This window comes from Osmerus eperlanus, chromosome 4 (genome assembly GCF_963692335.1).
Source record: "Osmerus eperlanus chromosome 4, fOsmEpe2.1, whole genome shotgun sequence".
In the NCBI taxonomy this organism is placed as follows: domain Eukaryota; kingdom Metazoa; phylum Chordata; class Actinopteri; order Osmeriformes; family Osmeridae; genus Osmerus; species Osmerus eperlanus.
Window position 1 is genome coordinate 19,984,134 of NC_085021.1, and position 26,064 is coordinate 20,010,197.

Below are 26,064 nucleotides of genomic sequence, written 5' to 3' on the forward strand. Positions count from 1 at the left end.
AGGAGCAGTCATTCTGAAAGGACCTTTGTCAAGTCCTTATTGAAATTCATCAATAAAATTCAGGTCTGTAAGCCCTTTCAGAAATAAAATTGTCATGCTAATTCATTTTGATTGCCACGTTGAAGTGGCTAAACAAAATGAATTGCTTGGCCAGATGTGTCCATTGAGGCGGAAACAGGATATTTCATACTGAATTACCCTGATCGACGAGCTCATGGATCTCTGTGCATTTCTGATCAAAAGCTCACACATGTGGAATTGCAATCACCGCTTCTTTGCTCCAACATTGATTTGCGTGTTGAAGAAATACAGTCTGAGGGGTCCTCGAAAGCTTTGCATCTGAGTGGGATTTTTTTATATATTTTTATTTTCACATCAACAAAGGAAAAATAAGATTGGAGTTTTTATTAAGAGACTCTTGATTGTACATGGCGGAAATATCAGCATATTCATGAACCACTGTAGTAATGTGATGAATACGATGAATGACTGACTTTGAAAATGTCCACCCTGTGAAAACTTTCCAATTTCCATTTCAAACCTTAGGATGGATTCAAGTAAAACCTAACTGGATAGCATCACCTCTGACCCGCTACTTTGTATTGAATCAAATCTTACACTGTCAATGAACAATGCAAATACATAGTACCAGAATTTAGAAATGTCATACTAATATTTCTGAGAGAAATAAAAAGGGTCCTAAAAAAGGTTCTATATGGAACCCTATGCACCAAACAGGATTATATATAGAACCTTGCAGACCTGAAAAGGGTTAAAAAATGTAACTGGACCAGGAAAGGATTCCATATGAAAGCAGAGGGGTTCTTACAAATGGTTTAATGTAGCACCAGAAATCATCATAAATCGACTTTACAGCACCATGTCTCCTCTGACCAAAGAGCAGGGAGCTCTATGGGAATACCAGCCGTCTATTCTGCACTGAGGACCAGCGTTCTGTTGGATGCAAGAAGGAAAGGAAACGCTTTTCTAGTGAGCCATCTGGACATACATCCCCCAGAGGGGACACAGAGTAGGACATGCTCGCTCTCTCTCTCTCTTTCTCTCTCTCTGTCTTTCTCTCTCTCTGTCTCCTCTCTGTCTCTCTTTGTCTCTCTCTCTCTCTCTCTCTCTCTCTCTCTCTCTCTCTCTCTCTGTCTCTCTCTTTCATTCTCTAGCTTTATCTACCTTAATCTCGCTGCTTCGCTTTATCTGTCTGTCTATCTCTTTCTCTCCATTCTTCTCTGTCGCACTCTATACATTACATAAAGCTCACCATTAGAGTTAAAAAGGCTAACTGGGATGCTTTTCCCACTCACTGGTAGTGACTCATTGACAGTATCTGTTTGATGCCTTCTCCTCATCCATCTCTCTCTCCATCTCCCACTCTCTCTCCATCTCTCTCTCTCTCCCACTCCCTCTGTCAGATTCAGGGCTGCTGGGGCCCTTAGGGTATTGATCGGGCTCAGCTTGATGCTGTCAAAGTGATGGGGGTCTTGTGAATCTCAGACAGGCTCCTGGCCTGGTATTCACTAGGTCTCCCTACCCGTCTCTCTCTCTTTCAACCACACACACACACACACACATATGCACGCACACACACACATTCTTCCCATGTCTTTCTCTCTCTTTCTCTATTTCACTCCCGCTCTCTCTATGCTCTCCTGACACCCTCAATCTGTCAGTTAAAACCCTCAGGAATAACTGTTCAAACCAGGATGACTTGGACACTGCATTGAGCTCAGGAGTTTGAGCTAATCAAAATTGGCAATAACAAACTGCCTGGAACGCCTGACTTTGTTTACTTTTCAGACATTTTACAGCTGAGGGTATCTTGTTTCCTGGGGTTTCAGGCACAGAATGAAAGTTTGTCCTGGAGGGCAAGCATGTAATGTGCTCAATCACCCATAATGGCAGTCAAGACTACCGGTTTTAATGGAGTCTGTATTCCCCTAGTCGGATGTTTGTAAACGAGAGGGAGGAGAGGGAAATAGAAAATCGAGGCAGGGAGGAAGAGATTTTCGTTTGACTGAATTCTGTTGCAGCACATTTAAAAAAACACCATCATCAAGTAAATGTAACAGTGTCTGCACACTGCGTTGCACTTCGCAGGGTTTACGGTCTTGAAAAATGGCTAGCCACAATGGTCCCTACTCAGGAAGAGATTGACAGATACCAGCTGGACAGACTTGCAAGGAAACAATTATGTAATGCACGGACCTCAGTGTTAAATGGTGCCACTCACTCCAAAATCCAATACAGAAGTCAATAGCCCCGTACGGAGATTGCAACCTTCATCAGAGTTCATTTCCTTACTCCCCGACCAAGTCAATGACACTATCATGGAGGGTGGCTTCTTAAAGGGAAATTTCCAGCTAAATACCCAATAACTAATGTAACTTTATCCACGGCACAGTGAATGTTGTTCTTCCTGTCTTGCCTGCTACGGAGTAGGCCACAACGTCAGTTTCTTAGTTCAGTTGCTCCTCTGTGGTTGGCAGTGTTTTTTGGGGGGGGACTTATTGAAACATTAGCCTACAAATAAACATATCCAACAGATAGGCTGAATATGACATGTACAAAGTTATAGGCACATCTGCCAAATGGGTTTAAAGATGCATCTGGGAATAATATCAAACAAATTAACATGAGAAACTGCGCCCTCAATTCGCTTTGGTCCAGAAAGAGTTTGATAATCAGTCAAACTTTGATTGACAGTGGTTTCACAAAATAGGCCAATAGAAAACCCTGCCCTGTCAAAGGCAATTGACTGGAATAGGATCGCTAGAATAGAATTGGCTGGAAACTAACATGCAGGTCCAATAATTAGAAATTGACATTTCACAGGCACTAAACTGTCAGTGTCTCACTCAGAGTCTCATTAGCTTGCACAACATGTTAATAGGGGAAGAAAACCTTTCTATTTTTATTGAAAAAAATCGTACTTATTCTATACCTTAAAGCAGGCGAATCGAATCTTGTAAGCATTACAGCCTAAAACCACTGTGGTAACGTTGTTCTATTGACAGGAATCTGAACACATTTACAGGTGTTAAGCTGACACCCAACTCTATAGAGTTACGAAATGAGTGAACACAAAACATGAAAGACACTTCTGAAGTAACTAGGCCTATCAGTGTTGTATTTAGAATGGTGTTCATTGCTTCTTCCAGAAAGGCTAGCCTACTCTAATTATTGGGAATGGGCAGAGAACATGTTGCATGGGTCTACTACATCCTGTACAGTGCGCGTCTGTGTCCTCTCTATATTTTGTAAAATGACAGCGAACCTGGCTAAATTTGGCCCCAGCCTCTCCTTGACTCAGTAAATGAGGGGAGTGAAGGATGTTGTGCTCCCTTACATAAACGCTTCTGGCAAAATAGACTTTATTAAGACTCATAAAAAACACCATTAAAATTCACAACCCAGGGAGCGTCGGCTGACCCCTAGAGAATGATAAATTAGCCTTGTCGCTCTAGCAAAACGACCGTTTTACACCTTTATCTCCCAGTGCTATTCACAGCCTCTCTGTTACACGGGCAGACACACAAAGGCTCAGTGATCGTGTTGAAGAGGCTCAGCCCTCAAGTCATTTATAGTGAAACACGTTCCTTTTGTTTTGGTCGAAGAAAAAATACGCTTGTTTGGTTTTGGAACGGTCTATGTGAAGGATGTTCACTTAAGCTAATTGCGCCGTGTTAACACTTAATTTAATCTTTTCATTGTGCTCTCTATGAATTCGCTTATATTGCAAATTGGGTCTCCAGGGATTGTTTCTATCAGTCAATTGTAGTATATATATATATATATATATATATATATATATATATATATATATATATATATATATATATATATATATATATATATATATATAGCTAGTTCTGTCAGATGGAACAAGTTCTAAGTTGGTTTAGCACCCAAATTCTGATTAGGCTAACTGAGGCAGAGGGGAGGGGGGAACAAAATAGTGTAGAAAATAGCTAGAATCAGACCTTACTAGGCCGATAGATAAAGTCGAAGACGAGGTCCTTCTGCCCCACAAGCCCCCCTGTTGCGTTGTCCCTGTGCCTGTGATAACGATGAGCTAGTTAAAGTCTCCAGTGAGTCATCATTGGCGTCTCATTAGCGCGATGCTAAGGTAATGGGTCATCAAATGGACTTTTATGCAGACATTAATGCTAATTTGCTATGCTGCGGTGGTGTTCAACGATGCTGTTTCGAAAAATCAAGCCCTGTGAGAATGTTTGTGCCTCATTGGGTGTGCCTGGGTGAACTTCATCATAAGATTCAGGGCTCGGAAACTAAACACAATAGAGCTAATTCCCCAAACCAACCCCATTGAGGCAGTTTATATCTTGATCTTTCTTGGTATCCCAAACCCAGGGATGTAAAAATACAACTAGCCTGATACAGCCATTAAATAAGAGGGAGATTTGACGTTAAAGATTTGTCTTTCAAAGTGTAGCCTACCATGTTCGAAAGTAGCAATCAAAAGTGTGCCTTGCAGGCAATTATGACCATACACAAAGATAATGGAATAATTCAGTCAGTCCTTTACCCATTTTCTTCCTGAGTATCCTTGATTGCCGCTTATCTTCTCTGGGGAAAGTGCGAGACTGCCACGTACATGTTTCAAGTATTTATTTCCACACAAAGTCTTGATTTAAATAAAAAGCACAATCTAAAATCAAATTGACTTTTTATTTGTGTTGGATTTAAAGCAAAGAAGTGGAGGAAAATTACAGAGGTACAACTCGGCAGAAAGTCAAAGTTAATGTGGACAGCTGATGGTAGTCTTCTTTCCAAATGTATGCTGTAAGAATAATGCAACTACAACCACATGCACGTGCATGCACGCGCACACGCGCACGTACCCACGTATGCACGCGCACACTCCTTAGTCACTCAATCCGCCACAAATATGCACATACTGTAGGCTATACAAAGAAGGTACTCTCCCCCAGTCGCTCATTCACTCACACACTGGCCCACATAATTCTCGAAGGCAATAATATGAACCCCAGAGATGTCAGCTTTTTCTTTTATCATATTTTTAGAACAAAAAGAACACATATATTCACATAGATACATTTCTGGCATAAACACCAGCTGATTCTTCTGTGATTCATGTACAACACTGCCTGGAGCAGTCTCACTATTCCTGAAATGGCAAGTCTCTCTCATGTTAGCACAATGTTATCTTTGAAACATAAAAATACAATGAATTCAATGTATACATCATATGAAATATAAGCAACTGTTTTTAGCAAATGGTACTCATACCACATTATGCCATGTCATCTCAAAATATATGCAAATTTAGACAATAACTTTGAAACACAGTTTAATGAATCCAATGTTACACATTAATGGACACATTCACTGAATTTAAATTATATGACATACATTCCCCAATATAAATATATCTATGTAATTAAAAAACAAATCATACACTATAGCTTGAACATACAGCTGTGAACTTGTAGTGATATGTTTATTCGGCTTTAAGCTCCTACAGAGGTCGATGGGGTTTAATGAGAGGGATAGCACTGTATGTGTCAAATCAATGAAAAATCATGACAACCATTTTTATTTCACAGTGAGGAGGCAGATACACATACACGTGTGCACACACACACACAAGCAGGTGATGTAAGTCCGACAGACAGTGCCTCATAAGCTCTCCATGTGACGCGTGTGTGTTGTATTGACAGGAAGTGTTTGGGGAATTTGAACATACCAACAGTTCCAGTGGTGTCATTGTGAATCAAGATGAACAAAACCCTGTTGCAGTCCAGCCATTCAGCCAAACAGTTAAGAGTGTTCTCTTCCTCATTCCCCCTCTTTAACTGCACTGTAGAAGGAAAATGTACTTACATATTACTCATACAGTTCTCCCTCTCCCTCTCTCACTCTCCCACTCTCTCACTCTCTCACTCACACTCACACTCACACACACTCACACACACTCACACACACTCACACACACTCACACACACTCACACACACTCACACACACTCACACACACTCACACACACTCACACACCCCAAACTCTTGCATTCCCACAGTGAGACAGAAAAGACTAGGCTGTGACGAACAGAGGGTGGGACATGTTGCTTCCATACACAACGGGAGATAAATAGATCTGCATAAGGCTAGCATCCATATGGTACTACATCACCCAACAGAGGCATCTTCCTCCCTATGGAGTTTACAGTCTGTCCTTGTCGAAAAGACTGTATATGTTTCTTGAATCCAGAATCCACAGGAGGGAAAATTGTACCAGGAATGACGTCAAAATGGATACACTTAAAATGACTTGATGGCCGGATGGGTTTGTGTCCGTTAAACTCCACATGATTGCCTGCTCAGATGGTTGAAAGAATATCGTACTGTATGTCTCTTCTAGTTTGGAATAGGGCGGTTTCCATGACGATGTTGGCGATGTTGGTTTCTGGAGACTTGAGAGTTCTGAGAATGTTGGGCTGTTGGTAGAGCCAAGTCTGTCAAAGTCACCCTGGGTGGCATCGCTTACTGATGGACGAGGATGCTGATTGGCTGGAGCTCCAAAGTTGGCGAATGGACAGACACAATGTTATAACCTGGTGACTGGCTTCTATTCCCCTTACACCATGAATGCCAATATCCCTGCAAAAGAGAGAGACCCACACACACAGAGAAAGAGAGAGCGAGCAAAATATTAATTAATTAATTCCAGTGAGCAGAGTGACTTTCTTAATACAATGAAATAAATTGTTACTAATTATAATATATAACACATTTTATTGATTACATTATTTTAAAACTCTTCACATGTCTATCAAACTCTAAAATCAAAAACAATATGATAACACTGTAATCAACTTGTATCTATAATTCCAAATGAATTAATTATTCATGGTGACAATGAGCAAATTTGACACTCAAGATTGCCTGTATGAATCTTTCATACACTTAAATATGAGTCTGCAAATCTGTAAAGAATGTCATGAATTCCAAACCCTCTGCAAATAAATATTTATGAAGCCCCCAATTCCCCTTTTATTCCTGTCCCTGGTAATTGTCTGTGATTCATTTTGTTTTCTTTGTGGAAGAAGGAAAATCAATCTTGGAGTATTGGCTCTGAGACACAAACATGCAGATTTAACTGCCTCCAGTTCATCTCAGTATAACTAACGTTCATAGCTGCTACACAGGCATTTTCTGTTCTAGTATTCCATCGATTCCGAATCCACGATTCTATCAATATTGTGAAGGAGAACACTTCTTCCGTGCTGAAAAAACAATCATGAATGATACTCATCAGTTAAATGAGCTGCTGGTTTAGAGCCTTCTTAGCTAGCCAACAGGAACCATCCCAAAACACCTTATCAATTACTTCCATGGTGTATTTCCTTGGTACTCTCGTACATTGCAGCCAACTGAAGATGTTTTTTTGAAGCTTTCCTTTGAAGTCGACTCTTTGGGCTTTATTAATTTGTAACCTTTCACTTTTCAATACTTCTACTGCTAGCTTCCTTTGATTCCTTTCTTGGCACTTTCTGCAGGCATCAAAGCTTCAGGATATTCTCTTAGGAACATGTACAAGCCAGTGGTGTATTTTATGTATAAAGGAGAGGTTTGACCAGGATATACAGTAGGCACATTTTACCTACTGTATTTTGTAAAAGCAGTGACACCATAAATAACAATAAGAGATGTATTTTTACCTCAAGTTCCTGTGATGGAAATGTTTGGATCCCAGATGTCATCACAAGTTCAGATAAACTTACAACATGCAGTTTCTGCATATTAATTGTTATTGACAAGTAGCTAAAACCAGCGTTAAAGTAGTGCCTGCGGTTTCTACCTCCAACAATGCCTCTTCCCTTTTCATGACATGGTAAATGTAAGAAACAAACACAGAAATAGACTGGCACAAAGTCTACAAACCATAACACACTGAAAAGCATACAGTTTGAGGAAGAATAGAGGCAGACTCACCTACCCACTGATTTCAGAGTTCCTTATGACGGCTCCTTGGGCAAAGGCTGGAGAAGAAAAGAAAAGGTCAGAGTCATAAAAAACACCAGAGGAAGTGACTCTCTCTCTCTCTCTCTCTCTGTCTTTCGCTCTCTCTCTCTCTCTTTCGCTCTCTCTCTCTCTCGCTCTCTCTCTCTCTTTCGCTCTTTCTCTCTCTCTCTCTTTCTCTCTCTTTCTTTCTCTCTCTTTCTCTCTCGCTCTTTCTCTCTCATCAGGTAAGGTATCATACATCCCCCCCCACAAATTGCCTTGAGAACAGAGCAAAGCAGATGTCCATTTCGAAGCACAGATGGCCCCGTCTCTCAATTATATGTAAGGCTAGCTGATGGAAACTCAAGGTTGTTAGTCATTTCACACTTTCAGGACCTCCATGGACCATGCTCTGACTGAGGGATACTTGTGAGGAAGACCATCAGGGGGCTTCTGAGCTGATGGGCCAGACATCCCTCTACCCCCCCCCCCCTGAAAGATCAAAGAAAGATTCACTGAAGTGAAGACCGTAGCACACTTCCTGTATGGTTTTACAGTAAAAAAAAAAGAAAGACTTCTCTCATTTTCCCTGCTCACAATTCACTGGGGATAAACACAGCCTTGCTTTTACTCACTTAGGAACTAGGTCTCACTCTTCCACAGAAACCCATGAGGATTTTAAGTAGCATAAACTAAAACAACTGTTTTTCTTTTGGCGCAGGATGGTTGGGGGTTGGAGGAGGAGAGGTGGCTAGTGCCTTTTGAATGTGAGAGAAACGATATACTCGTGCGAGAGGATAATGGCTGTGATAATCATGATGAGGAAACTAATGGTCTGTTCAGCCAATTGAGGCAGGCAGGGGAGCGCGGCTCCCTGCGAGCAACGCATTGGCATTCCCGACAGCCTCTGCTTGGCCGTACAGCGACGGGCAGAGTTTGGTATTCTGCTGCCCTCCCGCCTGTCTGTCTCTCTGTTCATCTGTCAGTCTGTCCACCTGGCCCCAGCGGGGCTGAGAGAAACAGTGGTAGGAGCAGGGCTGATCCCATCACACCTCTCCTCCAACATGTCATCTAAATGCTAAGCACTTCTACTGCATCTTTAAATCAAAACAAGAAAAGAGGGGTGAGCGTGGGGAAAGAAAGCTCATAAGAGCACTATAGAATCCCTCCAGCATGGCCAAAGTTTTTTTTGTTGTTATTTGATTTCGGGTGCTGAGTAGCTGGAATATTCTCTGGTGCTGTGTGAAGAGAATGCTAAGGTTTTGTCATCTGTTACAAAAGCAAAACAGCAGAAGAGAGGGACAGATATTGATACAGCCCAACTTTGGCACTTTTCCCTTGTTTTCTTTCACAGAAAAACATTCCACCCACACCCACCCTCTTAAGACGTCAGGTGGGATTGTTGCAGTAGGAGCTCCAGTGAGGGAGCGTCCATTCTCTCTCACCACGAGTCTAAGCTATTGATTGCAGCGATACTAACTCAGTAGAAAGTGCTGAGGCGGCAGACACTGTGGCACTATTAACTGCTTACACTAATTAAAAGGCTAACAAGGTGAACTGAGCCCTGAGAGACAAGGTGTGGGGAAAGATAGAGTAACCACTTCAGCTGCCAGACACACACCTGGGCCCAGTCTTTACAGGACAAGGTCTCAAGAAACACCATACAGAAGAAGAGACAACAACACAAATCAGGTTAAAGATGGAAACAGAGAGAAAGAGAGAGAGACAGAGACCGAGAAAGAGAGAGCTAGAGAGAGAGACAGAGACCGAGAGAGAGGGGGGGGGGAAACAGGGATTTTCAAAATTGCAGTTTTCTCCTAATTAACTAGATTGGGTTTAATTAAAATCCATGAACCCTGTCCCTGAGATCCAGGTGTTCACAGCTTGGAGTAACTCAGCTGAACAGTTGTCAAAAAAGACTCAGGAGAGAAGAGAAAATACTGTTTCTTTTGTATATTTTTAAATGAGGCTCATAACTGAATGCAATGACATTGTTGTGCCAAGTAACCTGGTACCTAACACCACAGTCTAACACATTCTCCATTCAACAGGCACATAGAAATAATCCTAGTGGCACTTGTTTGAATCCAACTGAGAAGAAAAACTGTTCACACATAAATAATCTACCAATATAGTCACCCTCCATGACCCTTCCGCCAACCACCACACACAGCCCACCACCCGCCCTTTAGCTTGTTGACAACTGGGAGGAAAATAGCACCACAATTTGGGCAAAGTAAAAAGTACACAGTGAGAACGCTCATTCTCACCCTAACAGCTCCCCGTGACACTGTAAACACTCCAAGCACTCCGCCATGACAGTCAGGATCACAGAAATACACTCTCCCGGCCCCAGGACATCAGTAGCCAGGGCATTGATGTGCTAGCCTTCTGGAGGAGCATTTATCATCTAAAGACTCATCAAGCCTTCAGACTCAAGTCAGACACCAAGGCCGCTATCGTCACAGTGAGGTTCGAGGCTTTGACCAGCGGCGTGTTGGAGAGCATGCTAACAGATAACCACACAGCGTTTATGTGCAAATACCGACAACGGGGTTTCAGATGACTGGAAGAAGAAGAAAAAAAAAGGGAGAAGGGATGACGGTAGTTATCTAACATCTGTTGCCGTTTGGAATTAGCATGTTCTCTGAGGACTACAACCAGCGACAAAACCCAACACCTTCTGTCTGCTGTCGTAGAAAGTGCCAGAGAGAAATGCAGGGGAGGCACTGCGAGGAGAAAATCCACTGTGTACATTTGGTGGTGGTCCAGTCCCAACCTTGATGAGGCCAGTTCTCGCATTTTATGAACTAGGATTCGGTCCTAAGGTACCTAAGCTTAAGCATTGAGAATTTACTGGTCCATAAACATTCATCTTTGGCGTGATACGGCCCTCCTTCAGAAAGCTCTCTGCCCAAGAATCCATTAGCTTTAAAAAGGAAATAATGGCAAAGAGCATCATAACATCCATCATCCCCCCTGACAGAAACTGTGAAACAGAATCAAAGGAGCAGGCAGGGGTGATGGAGGCAGCACTCACCAGGCAGATGCATGTTGTCTGCTATTAGCTGGGCTGAAAGCTGCAGCAGTTACAACGACGCACGTCACTGCACCAGTGTTGAAAGTGTGTGTGACGCTTCCTGGTCTTTCTGACAGGCTGCCTCATCGGGCTCTGTGTGTGCGACTGGCACTACCTACGATGATGCAATGACCATCAGCCGGTGCCAACAGCTGCCTGTCATTAGTGGAATTCGAGAGTCGTTAGAAATGCAGGGTAGAAAGCCAAGCTAGCAATCAGGCTAAGTCTGTTATCTTTATCAACAGGTCTGTTTTCTTTTCCATTACTACCGTCAAGAGACCAAGGAATCCAAACCACTTGTACTTGTTGCAAATTAACTTGAAAATGCAAACTTACTCTCCACTTCATTGCGGGGGCTTCATTGCCATGACATTCAAGGCAGACCTTTGTCAAAGTCGGATATTTTTCACACCAGAAGAGCCCTCAGAGGAAAAGCTGAGCTGACTAAAACACAAATGGCAGTTCAAAGCAAGCCAATGACAGTGCTTCAGATGGGATGCAGGCTCAATATGCTCTAAGTGACAGGGCGAGAGGCTCGGCGGTCACAGAAGTCCCTCCTGACAGAAAACAAGAGCGGTAACATACGCTGGGGCGAAAAGGAAAAAAATACCTGAATTAATAGATAGTGGCAGCACCAGAGTAGTAACAAAAAAAGGGTTCTTTATTTATCTGCACAAGGAGGGCAGGGGCCTAAGGGACATCAGATACAGCAAATTAAATCATTAAATGAACTTGCTGCTAAGATGGAGCTTAAATGTAAAGACGTATCACGAGATCTACCATAGCAGGCACAGAGGAGATTCCAAGTGATTTAAATGGTAATCAGTCTCACTACATATGTTCCCTTATTACATTTACATTTAGTCATTTAGCAGACGGTCTTATCCACAGCGACTTACAGTAAGTACAGGGACATTCTCCCCCGAGGCAAGAAGGGTGAAGTGCCTTGCCCAAGGACACAACGTCATTTGGCATGGCCGGGAATCGAACTGGCAACCTTCAGATTACTAGCCCGCTTCCCTAACCGCTCAGCCACCTGACTCCTTATTATCCGACTGTGTGTTTTCTCTGGCCTCTCCACCCATGTCCCTCTCTCTTCCTGTCGACTCTCCCGCATCAAATGACACCAACGAATACATCGATTGATGCTACACATTTTCCAAGATAACATTTGGACAAAACGCCATTCGTGTTTACTCGTGAAATGCATGATCAAACGGGTTCGGTAGATTTGTCATATCTATAGTTGGCGTTCAGAATCAACTCACTCGTTAAATAACAAGTGTAAGTGTCTTTTACAAAGCTGGATGTAAACAGGGATGTTTGTTGATTGGAACCAAGCAGGGAAAACAGCAGAGGAAAACTGTCTGAAAACTAAAGAAAATTACATCAGGCTTTTATTCCTTTGAGTTCAGAGCTTATTTGAAGTCTGTCAGTTCCCTCAGACAGATAAGGTGATGGGTATATCAAAGGAACTATGGTCCCTGTTAAACATGACTTGGCTGGTTTGTTGTCACGGACATTAAAGCTCATTTTTACCGTGGCACTCTTATCAAAGCTTACATCATCTGTGTTGATTTGGTAACTTGCTTTCTGTGGATTGTGTCTGAGCTGGAGTGATCTAAGACACGAACAAAGGAATAAAATAAGATTACAAGAACAGACAAAACCAAGAACAGGAAGGTATCCAGAAGATTCGACGCTCCTTCTTCCAGCACCACTATGACATGACTTTATTATACAGTTATAGAGTATACAGTTAAAACATTGCTGTGGTGTAGTCACTGGCAACCAAACAGCCCAGCCTGGAACGCCTCCCGTCTATTAACAAAACCACTTCATCTAGCTCCCTTCTGATTCACAAGGACATCACCTCCACATGTTCCTTTCTCTGTCACCACAGGACTCCAGACACGGCCCCCTCGTAGTGTCCTCCACCCCCAGCAAGTACAGGAGCCAACAGCTGCAACAGAACCATCACAGCCGAGGAAGAAAATGTCCAAAACCTTATTGGAATTCTCTCTGACCTATTGGGTCATCTAGCACTTGCTGTAATTTTTTTGTTTCGCGTGCAACCATTTCTTTTTTTGTTCTATTTTTGTTGTTGTTGTGTAAAAGGCATGACAGAAACAATTCCTTGTCTCTTTTCAAGGCCTCAACAATAGCTGAGCTTTGACAGTTGCTACGTGGGCGAAAGGAATATGTGAGCAACTGTAGCTTGTCTGGTAGAGATTCACACTAAACAACAAACAGGAGCTATGATCAAATTAGAGTTAAAACTCTACACATGCATTCCCAAACAGGTCTAGCTGTGCTAAGAATACCCTGTGTATCTGACACTCTAGGCCGCACCCCATTACATCCCATTTGGAGCTTACTCTTTCAGTGTCACTTTTATTACACAGAATCGTTTTCAGCTAGCAAGATTTCAATTTTGTCCAATTTTGTCTGCAGTGGTGCCGCAAAAATACAGTGCCTCCGTACGAACCCGACACCCTGGTTTCCTTCGATCTAATCTCCTGTACGTAGTCTCAAAATCTCACCTCCCACATCAGCCCCCAGCCTCCTTTCTAGCCTGCCAAGCACAGGTCACAATCGGCTCCACTACACAGACAAGACGAACACGCCGTTACGCAACCTGTGTCCATGAATATTCAAAGGGCTCCCCTGAGCACAGCGAGGAGTCTGGCCCGGCCACGGTCCTTCAACAAACCAGCCACCCTTACACGCCCCCCTGTCAAGTTTACGAAAGCCACAAGCACATTCCTCCCTCCCAGCCAGGGTCTCAGCTCCAGAGAATATCATATTTGAACCTTTCAGCAGCTCGCTAGTGAAGACAAATTGCCGGCTTGATTGTAGGCCCCGGTGAGTGATTCATATTAATAGCTGGCTGGTATGGGAGCATGCTGCATATGCAAACTCCATTAGCGGGTTAGCCCAGAGAGAGTGACCTGGCAGAGTGTCACTGCTACACACTCTGGGGGGTGACTGCATTTAGAAAGGGACTGCAGGTACAGGGGTGTGTGTTCCCCTACACACACACACAGGTAGACAAAAAGATCAACAGGGACAGAGGACATGAACTACTGAATGGACGCAGACACACACACACACAGCTTGCCAAACCGCAGTCTGCATCACTCTTTTCTCTGACCTTCTGTTCTCTCTCTGCCCACCAGTCTCTTCAGCCCTCTTTATGGATTTCTCATTTACATCCATCTTCCAGAACATTCTCTTCTCCAACCTGAGGTATCGCCTCTTTCTTCTTCACTCCTGAAAGCCGGTCTCTCTCACCCAAAAACAAGAAGCCCCCTTCACAGGCACCTAATTGAGAGAACATCCATTCACTTGATGAGCGTTTTCAGCCATTTACCGAACTAGCAGACACAAACTCTGCTGGGCTGTCACCCTGCATCCTGTACCCAGGAGTAGGCAAGCGTGAAATCAGCAGCAGCTGCCCGGAGCTCCCAGACGAGCCGCAGTAGACTGAAATACATCAGGCACACAAACAGCGACTGGACGACCTTTCACCCCTGTCTACCTGACAATGAGGACGTCGCGCTCTCGCTCTCTCTCTCTCTCTCTCTCTCTCTCTCTCCCTCCCTCTCTCCCTCCCTCCCTCCCTCCCTCCCTCCCTCCCTCCCTCCCTCCCTCCCTCCCTCCCTCCCTCCCTCCCTCCCTCTCCCCCTCTCCCTCCCCCCTCTCCCTCTCTCTCTCTCGGTCCGTCCTTCTCTGACACAAACGCTCGCTCGCCCGCTCAATCACTCATGTTCGCTCTCCAGCTAGGTCACCACGTCTTGTTCCTCTGCCTCCTTAGCTCTGTCTCTCACTACAATTGTCTCAAGCAGTCACGCTTCATCGGCATATTAAAAATATTATATATATACACACAACCAACATTCAGGCTTTTCCATTTCGGAAGAAATTCGGCACACCTCAACCAGACGTCTCCTCCCCCCCGACCAGACGTCTCCTTCCCCCGACCAGACATCTCCTCCTCCCCCCCGACCAGACGTCTCCTCCTCCCCCCCGACCAGACGTCTCCTCTCCCCGACCAGACATCTCCACCCCCTTCCCCGACCAGACGTCTCCTCCTCCCCCCCGACCAGACATCTCCTCCCTCCCCCCGGGTACAGAGCGTGGTCTTACCGTGACGGTCTTGATGCGGCCGCTGCCTTTGGTGCAGGTCCAGCCGGAGCGGTTATAGAGGAGGCCGCACACCTCTCCGTCCAGGCAGGGCCCCATTTCACACCACTGTCTGCTACGCACGATACGCGCTGCAGGGGGCGACACAGGGGGAGAGAGGGGATGGGGGGGGAGACACGTTAGAGAAGCGTTTGATCAATATGCATGGTCACAACTTCCTGGTATGGTCTTGGCTGTTTTTGTTGGCTGACTGGTTTGCTAGATCCAGGCTTTCATGCCGAGATTCTCTTATGGATGACTTTGGTTTATAAATGCTTTATAAATGCAATGCAACAGATTTGGTCGTGGTTTAAACAGGTTGACAGCTAATATTGTGACCTGTACCACTGTAACGTATTACAAAGCACACAGCAGGTAGTGACTGTGTAAATGACTGCAGCCTGGATAAACGTTTCAATGCTGCTTACTATCAATACCAATATGCAAATCGTGAAGCGTCAATATTCACAAATGAACATTTTGGACCAGCTGATTTAAAATCATAAGTGATGAGACCAAACAGAAAGGAACGAGAGACCAAACGGAAGAAGCGAGCAGAAACATGCAAATCAGACAAACCCCCAAATCTGATCATCTCTGCATTATTAGATCTCCTCAGAGTCGCCTGTCTAGATGGCCCGTGACGACGGAACCACTTCTGCTCCCGAAACACTCATGCCTGGTTGACATTGAATTAGCCTTTGTCTCCTGTTGACACTGATACACAGCGATTGTTCTTCCTAGCACTCTGTGGTGGAGCCCACTCAAAGGTTATCTGTTCTCTAGGGGCCCTGGCCCAGGCTGCTGGGCCTGCCAGAGCACCTCCCACAGGAGGCTCGTGGGCTGGGGCTTAATGACCAGCTAAAAGAGACTGATAGTCTAGAATGTTCCCCTACAGACGTGAGGGGAGGTCGTTTGTGTTGTATCTAAATTGTGAAATGGAACTAGACCTGTATTCCTCTCGATGTTCACGCACGCTAATGCGTGCGCACAAACATATATATACAGTATATATACACATATATAAACATATATACACACACACACAGAGATACACAGCACTGGTCCTCTTCTCAGGATGGAAATTTATACTCATGCTGTCATAGGATCTTGTTTTTGTTAGAACTCAATTTGGGACGGGATAAACAAAAGGCGAAGGAAACAACAAAATGGATTTTATAAGAAAACAGCTATTTTGTTTCCATCATTCATATCGATCCCTTGATCAAGATAAACAGCAAAACGCCCCTGCCCCTGACACAGCAACATCTCTTCCAACAGCTGGTTTTTAGCCCTATCTATCAAGCGTGGCGAGGCATAGATTTATCAGTCACTCTAAAACGTAGTTGCCAGTACGTAGCACGGCAACAAAAACCCGATGCTGCAGAAGAAATAGAGCTGAGTTTGCACAGCAGTGTGCATGCTGAGTCGTGCACCAAGGTTGCACCCCCCCCCCCCCCCAAAAAAAAAAAAAACTCTATTGCATTGTATTCTAATCTATTCCATTGTATTGTACTCTCTTCTATTCTCTTGAGACACCTGAGTGGCCACCTTGGCGTGTCTCAGTGACGGTGCCACCCAGGCCATGTGGCCGGCAGCCCGGGCCTGTCAGCTGCAATGCCTGAGAGCCAGCGCTCCTGTCACTGTCTGAGGCCCTTCCCAGGATCACACATGTGACCATCTGTCTCAGGGCACGGAGCGCCAAGCAGACCTCAGCACCCCAGCACTGCCGCCACTGCACCACCTCGTGGGAGAGGGGGAGGGGAGGAGGGGAGAGGAGGAAGGGAGGGGAGGAGGGGAGAGGAGGAAGGAAGGGGAGAGGAGGAAGGGAGGGGAGGAGGGGAGAGGAGGAAGGAAGGGGAGAGGAGGAAGGGGGGGGGAGGGGAGGAAGGGAGGGGAGAGGAGGAGGGGAGAGGAGGAAGGGGGGGAGGGGAGGGGAGGAAGGGAGGGGAGAGGAGGAGGGGAGGGGAGAGGAGGAAGGGGGGATAGAGGGAGATGTGAGGAGGGGGTAGGGAGGAGGAAAGACACAGAAAAAGGGAGAAAGAGAGGGATGGAAGAGAATAGAGAGAGTGAGCGAGGAAGATGCGAAGGTGAGGGGAGGAAAAGAGTGAAAGTGTGGAGAGGAAAGGGAAGGAGGGGAGAAAGAGAGAGGGGAATTGGAAGAGAGAGATGGATAGAGAGGAGGGAGATGGAAGGTTTGAGAAAGAGTGAGATTGGAGGAGAATGGAAGATGAGAGAAAGAGATAGGAAACAGTGAGTGAAGGAAAGAGAGAGAGCAGGTGGGAGCCAACAGGAAACAGGAGCAAAGGGAGAGCATGACAGAGAGAGGAGAAGTGAACAGCCAATGATTCATTATTCAACAATCTCCGTATTGGTCTCTGTAGCCTTTTTTAAAACAGAAATCCCACCATATTACTTAAGAAGACTCCTCTTTGTGGAGGCTTTGTTGATTCCTACTGAACCAAACAAAGGCAGCGTAATGCTGGCCTGTGTGAGGTTTCAGATAGCAGACCGGCGTTCGGAGGCGTAGAGTAGTCCCGGTTTGGCTCTGTGACTACCTCCGCTGCCGGCTTACTGCCGGTACAACAATGACCCCCCTATTCCGTGCTCGTACCGTTTATACAACACGGCATGAAGCCGCAACATTCCCGCCTTGAACAGGTCGTGTATAAAAGGGGCTTACGACTCCAGTCACTTGTTAAAAAAAACTTTTTTCAAAATGAAGCTTAGGATCCATAGCAGGCAACCTCCCTGTTCCACGACACAGCAACAACCGCTGGGGCCTAATCTCACTTGATCTGTCATGCATGTGTTCCGTCTCCTTACGAACCTTTTCCACACAGCTGACCACAGCTTTTTCACATGTGCGTTTATTCCCTCAGTCCATAAAGACATGTGAAGCTAGAAAGTGCCCCTGATCCTCCTTAATGACAGACGTGCTGAGCCAGTCTGTAAGCAACAGGTCCCTCTTTAATGTACTCACTATTAATGGACCATAGGAGCAGCAGCGGGCGGCCAGTAATAATCAATTTCCTGCTGCGGTAATCATAGTTCTCTGGTAGTTAATTAGAGGCAGAACCACAGGGTTGTGTAGAGCTGTCTGCAACGATGCATTCAAAAATAACTGGTAATAACCTCGGCCTGATTGGTCTGTAATGTAATTGCTCTGCCGGGTGTACGGCGAGTGTTTGGGTTCAAATCCCCTCCACCACCCCACGACAACCCGCCCCTCGGCTCTTCTGCTTCCTTCTCACCTCAGTTTCCGGTCTCCTGTGCCTGGAAGTGAAAACAGGCGGTGTATAGATTGGTACAAAATGTATCTCCCACTTACCGTCTACGCAGGCAGGCCTCGCCCGCGTGGTGCCGGCGATCTGGCCTCTTCTGCAGGCGCAGCGGGCAGTCTGCCGGGCGATGGTGCGCCTGGGCACGCTGCTGTCCCTGTTCATCATCACAATCTCACAGGTGCCCACCGCCAACTGGCCTGCCAAACACATACAGAAAGCACAGGGGAGAACACATTATAGCCCTTCACCACACGGCAACAGGTCCACGCGGCAGGTTCTACAAAGACAGCCAACCGGAAAGGAAGGAATGGCAAGTTAGCTTCAACATATTTACGGAAACGCTTTAGCGAGTGAACTCTTTGTTAATTTACGCCAGAAGTCATTCCATGAGTCCTCCCAACAACTCAATCAGTCGAAGCCATATTTGGGAACAGGTTTGGGAACATCTGTCTCGCCCAGTAAGACTGATGCATTAACATGACATGTTAGTGCCTCCTGGGCAGTGTTGCCCTATTACAGTCCACAGAGTGTTTGCATATTTAAAGCAAGATAACTAACTGAACTGTAACGGTACGAAAGCCAAATGTAAAAACCAAATGACTACCGTAGAAGCCCCGAAGGGTCTGCATTCCCTAGTTTGAACTCTTAAAATGGGATGGTTAGAAAACACTTTTATGACCTTACCTACAGAAACAAACCAGAGTTTTGAAGATCTATAGCACCGCTTCTTGGCCGGATTCCTACCATTTCTACGGCGCCACTACCATAATGTGCATCCTGCTTTCATCCAGCAGCACGGCCTGTTATCTGGTCAATAATCTCCTCACACACAGCTGAGTCAGAGAAACGCCCTCTCCTGACGAGCTCTCCCTGCTGAACTGCAGACAGGACTCGTCAAGTGAAGGAAGAGTCACATCATGTGGCTTTGTTAGAGTTAAATGAAGGTTCAAGGGAGCCAAGGTCCTTACAATGGCCTTTAACAAAGGCGGTCCCTTCGATCGGATTTAATTAAGGAACATTGTTAAATCTGACAGGGAAAATCATTCAGGCTTTATTTTTACTGCAATTTCAATGAGACAGGTATTTACCGTAAAATATGAGAAATTAGAAAATAACAGGGTAGTTAGACAAAGATAGTATAATTAAGCCTCTTTGTTTCCTGAGCTTATATTTAAGTCCAGTAACTGGGAAGGGAAAACCCAAGCAGTCCTCTTGAAGGTTGAATCTCCCAATCGTACATCCTTTCCCTCTTACCCACTTAACATAGGCTCCCACTATCACACCCTGTGACACAGTACATGATAATCTCTGACAGGGACTGCATTACGATAGGAAACCTCACATGCTATCACCCTGGAACTCAGTTGGGGCTATGTTCATTTCATTTCACCACATCGCCCAACACGTTCCTAACCCACACACTCTCCCTCCCACCTTCCACAATTCGAGTCCCTGTGTGTGTGTGCGAATGTGTGTCTGCTTATGTGTGTGTGTGGGTGTGTCTGCGTATGTGTTTGTGTGCGCGCGTGCACAGCATGTATGCACGCCAGAATCTGTGTGTGTTTGTGTGCTCCGGGGGATGGCTGTGCCATCAGATATCAGTGCCCTCTCCTGTGTTTCAACAGCTAACAGATGAATGGGCCACATGCGATAAGCCCGGAGAAGAGGGGGGGATGAGAACGGGGGGAGGGAGGGGGGGATGAGGACGGGGGGAGGGAGGGGGGGAGGGAGGGAGGGAGGGAGGGAGGGGGGGGGGGAGGGAGGGGGGAGTAGGGGGTGGGGGGAGGGAGGGAAGAAGTAGCAGCATGCAGAGAGGTGGAGGGGGGAGAGAAGAGGGGGGAGGGCTTTTTAATGTGCCCCTGGCTATGGCAGGAGCTCAATCTTACAGAGGGGAGTTAATTCATGTGACAGGGGGTTTCTGTCACCGCATGGCGTGAAGGCACTTGGCCTCGTCTCTATTTCCGATGATGAAATGCACATACGGCGTCTGGGCCGGGCTGTGGGGGTGAGGGATGGCGTGGGGCGTCGAGGCTTTGGTTTCCATCACACATGACGACTGAGGGCCATGACACCCGCTACCGAGCAGAGAGGCTGGCTTCCAGGACGGACTGTCAGGAGGGCAAATGACCTTATCACTGAATCTCACACACACACACACACACACACAGGGATGGACACACACACACAAAGACACATACACTAACAAGCTGGCACACACAATCAGGCGCAAACAGACATACCAACGCACACACGCATGTTTTACATGATTGTGATACCATCCATGCGGTTGGCGTCTTGTGGATCAGAAACAGAAATGCCACAAAACAAAAATGTTTTGTCCAACATATGCAGCTGTAGGCTAACATGTATCCTCGTCCACAAGCTTCTGCCATCTTTCCTTTTCTCTTAATCTTGCCAGACAACTAAATATTGGATGCCAGGGCACTACACCTCCAGCACAGTGATGTGCATCTCATTAAACTGCGGCCATAGGCTTGTATCAGCTTACTGTAGGCATTTCAAGCCCTTTATTTCCATGGATGTACGAATCCCTCACATCTCAGTCATCCTTTCATTGGGCTAATCTGTAACACTTACTATTTTAGCAAAACATGACACAGAAACAGTTTTTTTGTTCTTGTAGCCTGGGAGGAAACAAACCCCAAACTGTGTTCAGTGCTGTGTGTGCTCAGAGTCGCAGCACACACAGCATAGAAAAAAAACTTTTCTGTCACTACCTTCAGTAGAAGACCAGCTGGCGTGAAAGGCAGATGTTCATTGACCTTCTTCAACTGTTCTGCCTCCACCATGAACCTCTGTTCCTGTATAACTAGGCCAGCCGTGCAGCGCTGCTGCATTTACAGCCCATCTTTTAGACATGACCTGGCTGGCAAGGCCTCAGTCTATACAACCTTGATTTGCATGTGGCTTTCCAGTGTTGGCCAGTAATTGCTGCCATTACCCAGTCCATCTGTGTGCTGTTATTACAACATTTCTGTTCCTGAGGATTTTTCATAATATAGAAGATGTCCTCTCCTACCTTTGATGAAAAGACAGTGTAATGTAGCACTCTATTGAAGGGAGTCTGTCACTATTTGTAGTGCTTTTACACTGCCTCTGCCTCTAACATCAGACATTTTTGAGTCCAGTGGATTCCATAGAGAAAACACAATGCAGAAATACAGTCAAGTGAGCAATAAACTCAACCGCAAAGGGAAGGGAACAGCTGATGGTTGTGTGTGAAATATAAGCCTTCCGTGCAGTCAAATCGATTCAGCAATAAAAACAATTCTGTTTTTTCCATAAACATCGACATAGTTCCATGGCTTTACTACCCATTGAGGCTTAAGTGTCTAAAAGGTTTGTTCACGTTTTCAAGCATGCAAGGTTGTAATCAAAGCCATCCTCTCTGTGACTAATTACTGCTGAGCTCAAGACATTAGTTGAATGGGATGAATGTTTTAACTTCACAATGTGCGTTTCAGCACTTTTCTTGTGAATGGCCAGTACAGCCCATCTTCATATTCTAGATCTCTGTGGTTAGTGGATGCGGAAAGCTACCAACAGAACAGCCGTTCCCTGAAGGACTAAGTGGGTCCACACTTTTACCCCACTGTGCAGCATCAGGAATGGTGCAACAATGTACAATATCCAATTCATGGATCAACCCAGGTGTGTTGCTGCCTGATCAAGGCTGTCCACAAGCACCTTGCAGAGTGCTCCTATCCTTCCTTGAAAACCAACACCTCGCTGTGCACGAAGGTTTGCTGTTGACACGGTATAGAGGGGTCTCGGACCGCACCAGTGAACCAGAAATCAGTTCCGTTGAGGAAATCCAGACATTTCCAAATTTATCGTTGAATAAACTGGCAGCGTGGAAAGGGGACCTGACAGGCCATCCATCTGCACGGGCGCCGGCCCAATGGTGTAAGCGGACAGCGGCTACTGCACTTTGATTTCCTGTCGGTGCCGCCATGACGGATGGCACGGTGATGCAAGGGAGGCAGAGCAGTCACGACACGACCCATCGCCCCGCTGCCCCTGGCTTCCCGCTAGCCTCTTCCCGCCACCCCCAAAACCACTCTCTGTTCCTGGGGCCCTCGGGGAACGGTGGGCGGAACTTGCTGGCACGCACCAGGCCCCGAACGGTGAGGAATGGAGATACGGTCGTCCCCTGGCTCACAGAATAAAAGTGTTGTGCTTCGCTGATTAATGGATACTGTAGCTCAGTGTTCAGCATAGTCACGAGGCTGCTGGTGGAGAACTTGGGATATTTTGTTTACAACAGGTAGGAAGTAAGGTGGCTGAGCGGTGAGGGAGTCGGCTAGTAATCTGAAGGTTGCCAGTTTGATTCCCAGCCGTGCAAAATGAAGTTGTGTCCTTGGGCAAGGCACTTCACCCTACTTGCTTCGGGGGGAATGTCCCTGTACTTACTGTAAGTCGCTCTGGATAAGAGCGTCTGCTAAATGACTAAATGTAAATGTAGAAATGTAGGTAGAAAACATGGCTGCCTTGGAAAGAGGGTTTTGTTGGGGATGGAGAGTGAGTATTTCAGTATCTTATATCATAGTCATCATTATGGAAAACTGTTAATCCTTGAGTAATCAATTAGAGTTATCTATTTAATTTATCACAGGGCAGAAAAAGGTCCCACATGTGAGATGAATATCTGAGGACCCAGGCCACGGTTAAAGAGAGAAGACCCTCAAGCTCTCAGATGAACAAGATAGATTTTTTCAATAATTTTGCACAATCATATGAGAGCCATCAACGATCTGACTTAAGTGATTGGTTCGTATCAACACCCTCTAATAAAATAATGGTGTAAATCCCATTTGAAAGTATATTGATAATATTGAGTGAAGGAAACAACTATCCCCTTTTCCCTTAAGGGTCATAAAATGTTGACGGCTTGGCAGAAGGCCATGGATGTCACAGTGGTTATTGGTTGTAAAGCTTAAAAGGCTACCTGATGTGTTTGATCATATATGCTTGAGGAACATGAGGGACATGGCCTTCTGGACCGGAAGCACAGGATGAGCTGGAGAGGGATTCATGCTTTGATTTTCTTATCTCCTAGTAAAATGGGCAGCCAAAACATCTTGTTCAGGGTAATAGACCATGAAGAGAACTAAAAACAGGATTTTGCTTTCTCGTTTGTGGATGCATGAACTGAAGCTGTAGCTGTTTAGAACTGTGTACATTATTTAATGTGGAAGGTAACAGTCATGGAATCACAATAGCAGAGTAGGCTTTCAAACAGTATTCCGTTATTATTCCCTAAATAAACCTATCATGCTGTCATGAAAAATAACAGTCAAGTAAAGCATATTTCATAGAATAGCCCACACTTTTCACAATAGTTTGTGTTTGCAACAGCAATGTTCAGCTGTAATCAGAAGGTCATGTATATGAGTTAACATCAAAGATATGCAACACAAATAAACAACAACAAAAAATTATGTAACAGGAAAAAAATGGTTAGGGAAGAGCGAACTGAGTGAGAATCGCAGTGTCCAGTTATATTATCATGCCAATCTATTCACCATCTGTCGCTTAAGCTATTCACCAGAAAGACATGCAGTGTTCCTGCCGTGGCATTGTAAAGAGTTGACGCACTTACCCTCTCTCAGGAGATGCGAGTAGATCACCCACAGGAGCAAAAGACAGCAAATTGACGCTCCTCCACCTGCGGAGAGTGCTTTCACTCCAGTCTGCATCCTCCTCCGTCCTGTCGAATTTTATCCTTGATCTTCTTTCCCACTTTAACGGGTGTGTTTAAACACTGTGCTCGAACTCGGTAAAGGGTGAATACTTATTCCAGTGGTGTTTCGATAGCCCGTCGTTGGCATCCATTTTGAGGGGTAAATTAGTGCAGGAAAAGCCTGGAGATTATGATTGACAGGAAATCCCTTTTATCAAATTCCGTATTTTTCTTCAGCTTGTGATAGTCACTACTGTTGCAGTTGTTGACTGCGAGGCAGATTGATGCGATTACCTCAAGTTCAAGTAAAATAGAATGTCATTGGCAAGTTTAGGAAACCGCGGTTAAAACCGGATAAAACTGTCATTATATAGCAGTCAGTTTAAATGAATAATCCTCCCCATGTGAGGCGGAATTTAACAGTTTTATCCTCAGACTGCAGAGTGGTATTCCCGGTTCAAAGGCTACAAGACGCGACGTTGAAGCGCAAGATCTCCGCAAGCATCGTCAGTTTCTTTGCGGCTGCTCGACGACGCACCACTTTTCCCCACCAACTCTGCCTTCACATGAGGCTGAGCGAGATCCTGTGGAAAATAAAAAGTTATTTCGAAGCACAATATTGCCTGCTGTCCTTGTACTTGGAAACATGGACACGCAGCACTACAACGAATGTAGGCTATCACAACTAGCCTATCATCCTAGACAAACGAGATTACATTTTTATAAGGTTTATATTAAGATAGGAGTTTTACTGATTTAAATGACAAACCGTGCACATATCTTACACTGAAGCTAATTTGAGAGGCATAACAATTTTAAGGTAGTCGGTGGTAAAAATGCCGTGCATAATATCAGTCATCACCGAGTTAATTTAAGAGGTGAGGTGATGATAATCTTTGCACAAATCACCTGTATGCTTCTGATTAGAATCGACATTTACCAATTCTATGAGTTGATCTCGCGAAATGTCGGTGTTCCTTTCTTCAGTCACTTCACCTACCTTGTGAAGTCCACGGAAGCTGGTCTGTGTCATTTACCGACGTAGCCTATCTTCCTGCCAAATCAATACTAGAAACGGCTTGGTTCGTCTGGACGGGGCAAAATCGGATAAGTGAAAAGCACAACATTTTTGTGCTATAAATAAAATATGTAGGCCTACCGTGCTGATTTTAGAGTCGAATCGTCCACGTCCCTGGAGTCACTTCTACTGCACAATTTAGGTTACACTCACTGGATCTCCTTCTATTCATCGAAAGAAAGTCTGCATTGCCAGTTGCCTTGAGTTAACATTCTCCCTCCCTCTCTTTTTCACTCACTCTCTACCCCCACCTCTCTCTCCCCCCCCCCACACACACACACAAACCGCTCTTCTTAAACACTGAACTGAACAACCTCAGTCTGAAGGGCATATTAACCCTGCTTATCACAAACAACGTTTAAACCCAGACAAAGCCCTGAAAGTATAGGACTAAACTAGAACCCACTGTGAATATCATCAATGCCTGTATAGGCTACTACTAGTTTTTCCTTGTCTTCCTTGAGGGTTTAGGTTGGTTGAGGGGCAGTTCTATGGGCATATGTGAAGCCCTCTGTGACATGCTTGCGTGTAAAAAAGGGCTATACAAATACATTTTATTTGATTTGATTTACTCCCTGCCCTTGCAAATTGCACCTTATTGCAGTCAAATCTCCTTGAAGCTGCAATGGGGACATCTTGATGCTCTAGTGTTCTACAAAGGATGCAAGAGCTCTCTGGATCTTGCGGGCTGTAGGTATAGCTGCTGAATCTCTCTCTCTCTCTCTCTCTCACACACACAC

General features: G+C 45.2%; 1 protein-coding gene across 4 annotated transcripts; it reads right to left on the bottom strand.

The window, feature by feature from the left end:
• Positions 1–6,180: 6,180 nt before the first annotated feature.
• On the bottom strand, positions 6,181–25,550 carry tafa5l (TAFA chemokine like family member 5, like). 4 transcript variants are annotated; one of them, XM_062460127.1, is made up of 6 exons: positions 25,406–25,550; positions 24,166–24,830; positions 18,590–18,739; positions 15,223–15,350; positions 7,986–8,032; positions 6,181–6,650 (listed from the first exon to the last, which is right to left on the bottom strand). In XM_062460127.1, exons 2-5 carry the CDS (start codon positions 24,260–24,262, stop codon positions 8,009–8,011), a joined length of 399 nt encoding a protein of 132 aa, XP_062316111.1. In that variant the 5' UTR covers positions 24,263–24,830; positions 25,406–25,550; the 3' UTR covers positions 6,181–6,650; positions 7,986–8,008. The 4 variants fall into 4 exon arrangements, with proteins under 4 accessions (XP_062316111.1, XP_062316112.1, XP_062316113.1 ...); XM_062460128.1 differs by having other exon boundaries at positions 25,247–25,495; XM_062460129.1 differs by having other exon boundaries at positions 7,990–8,032; positions 25,187–25,495.
• Positions 25,551–26,064: the final 514 nt, after the last annotated feature.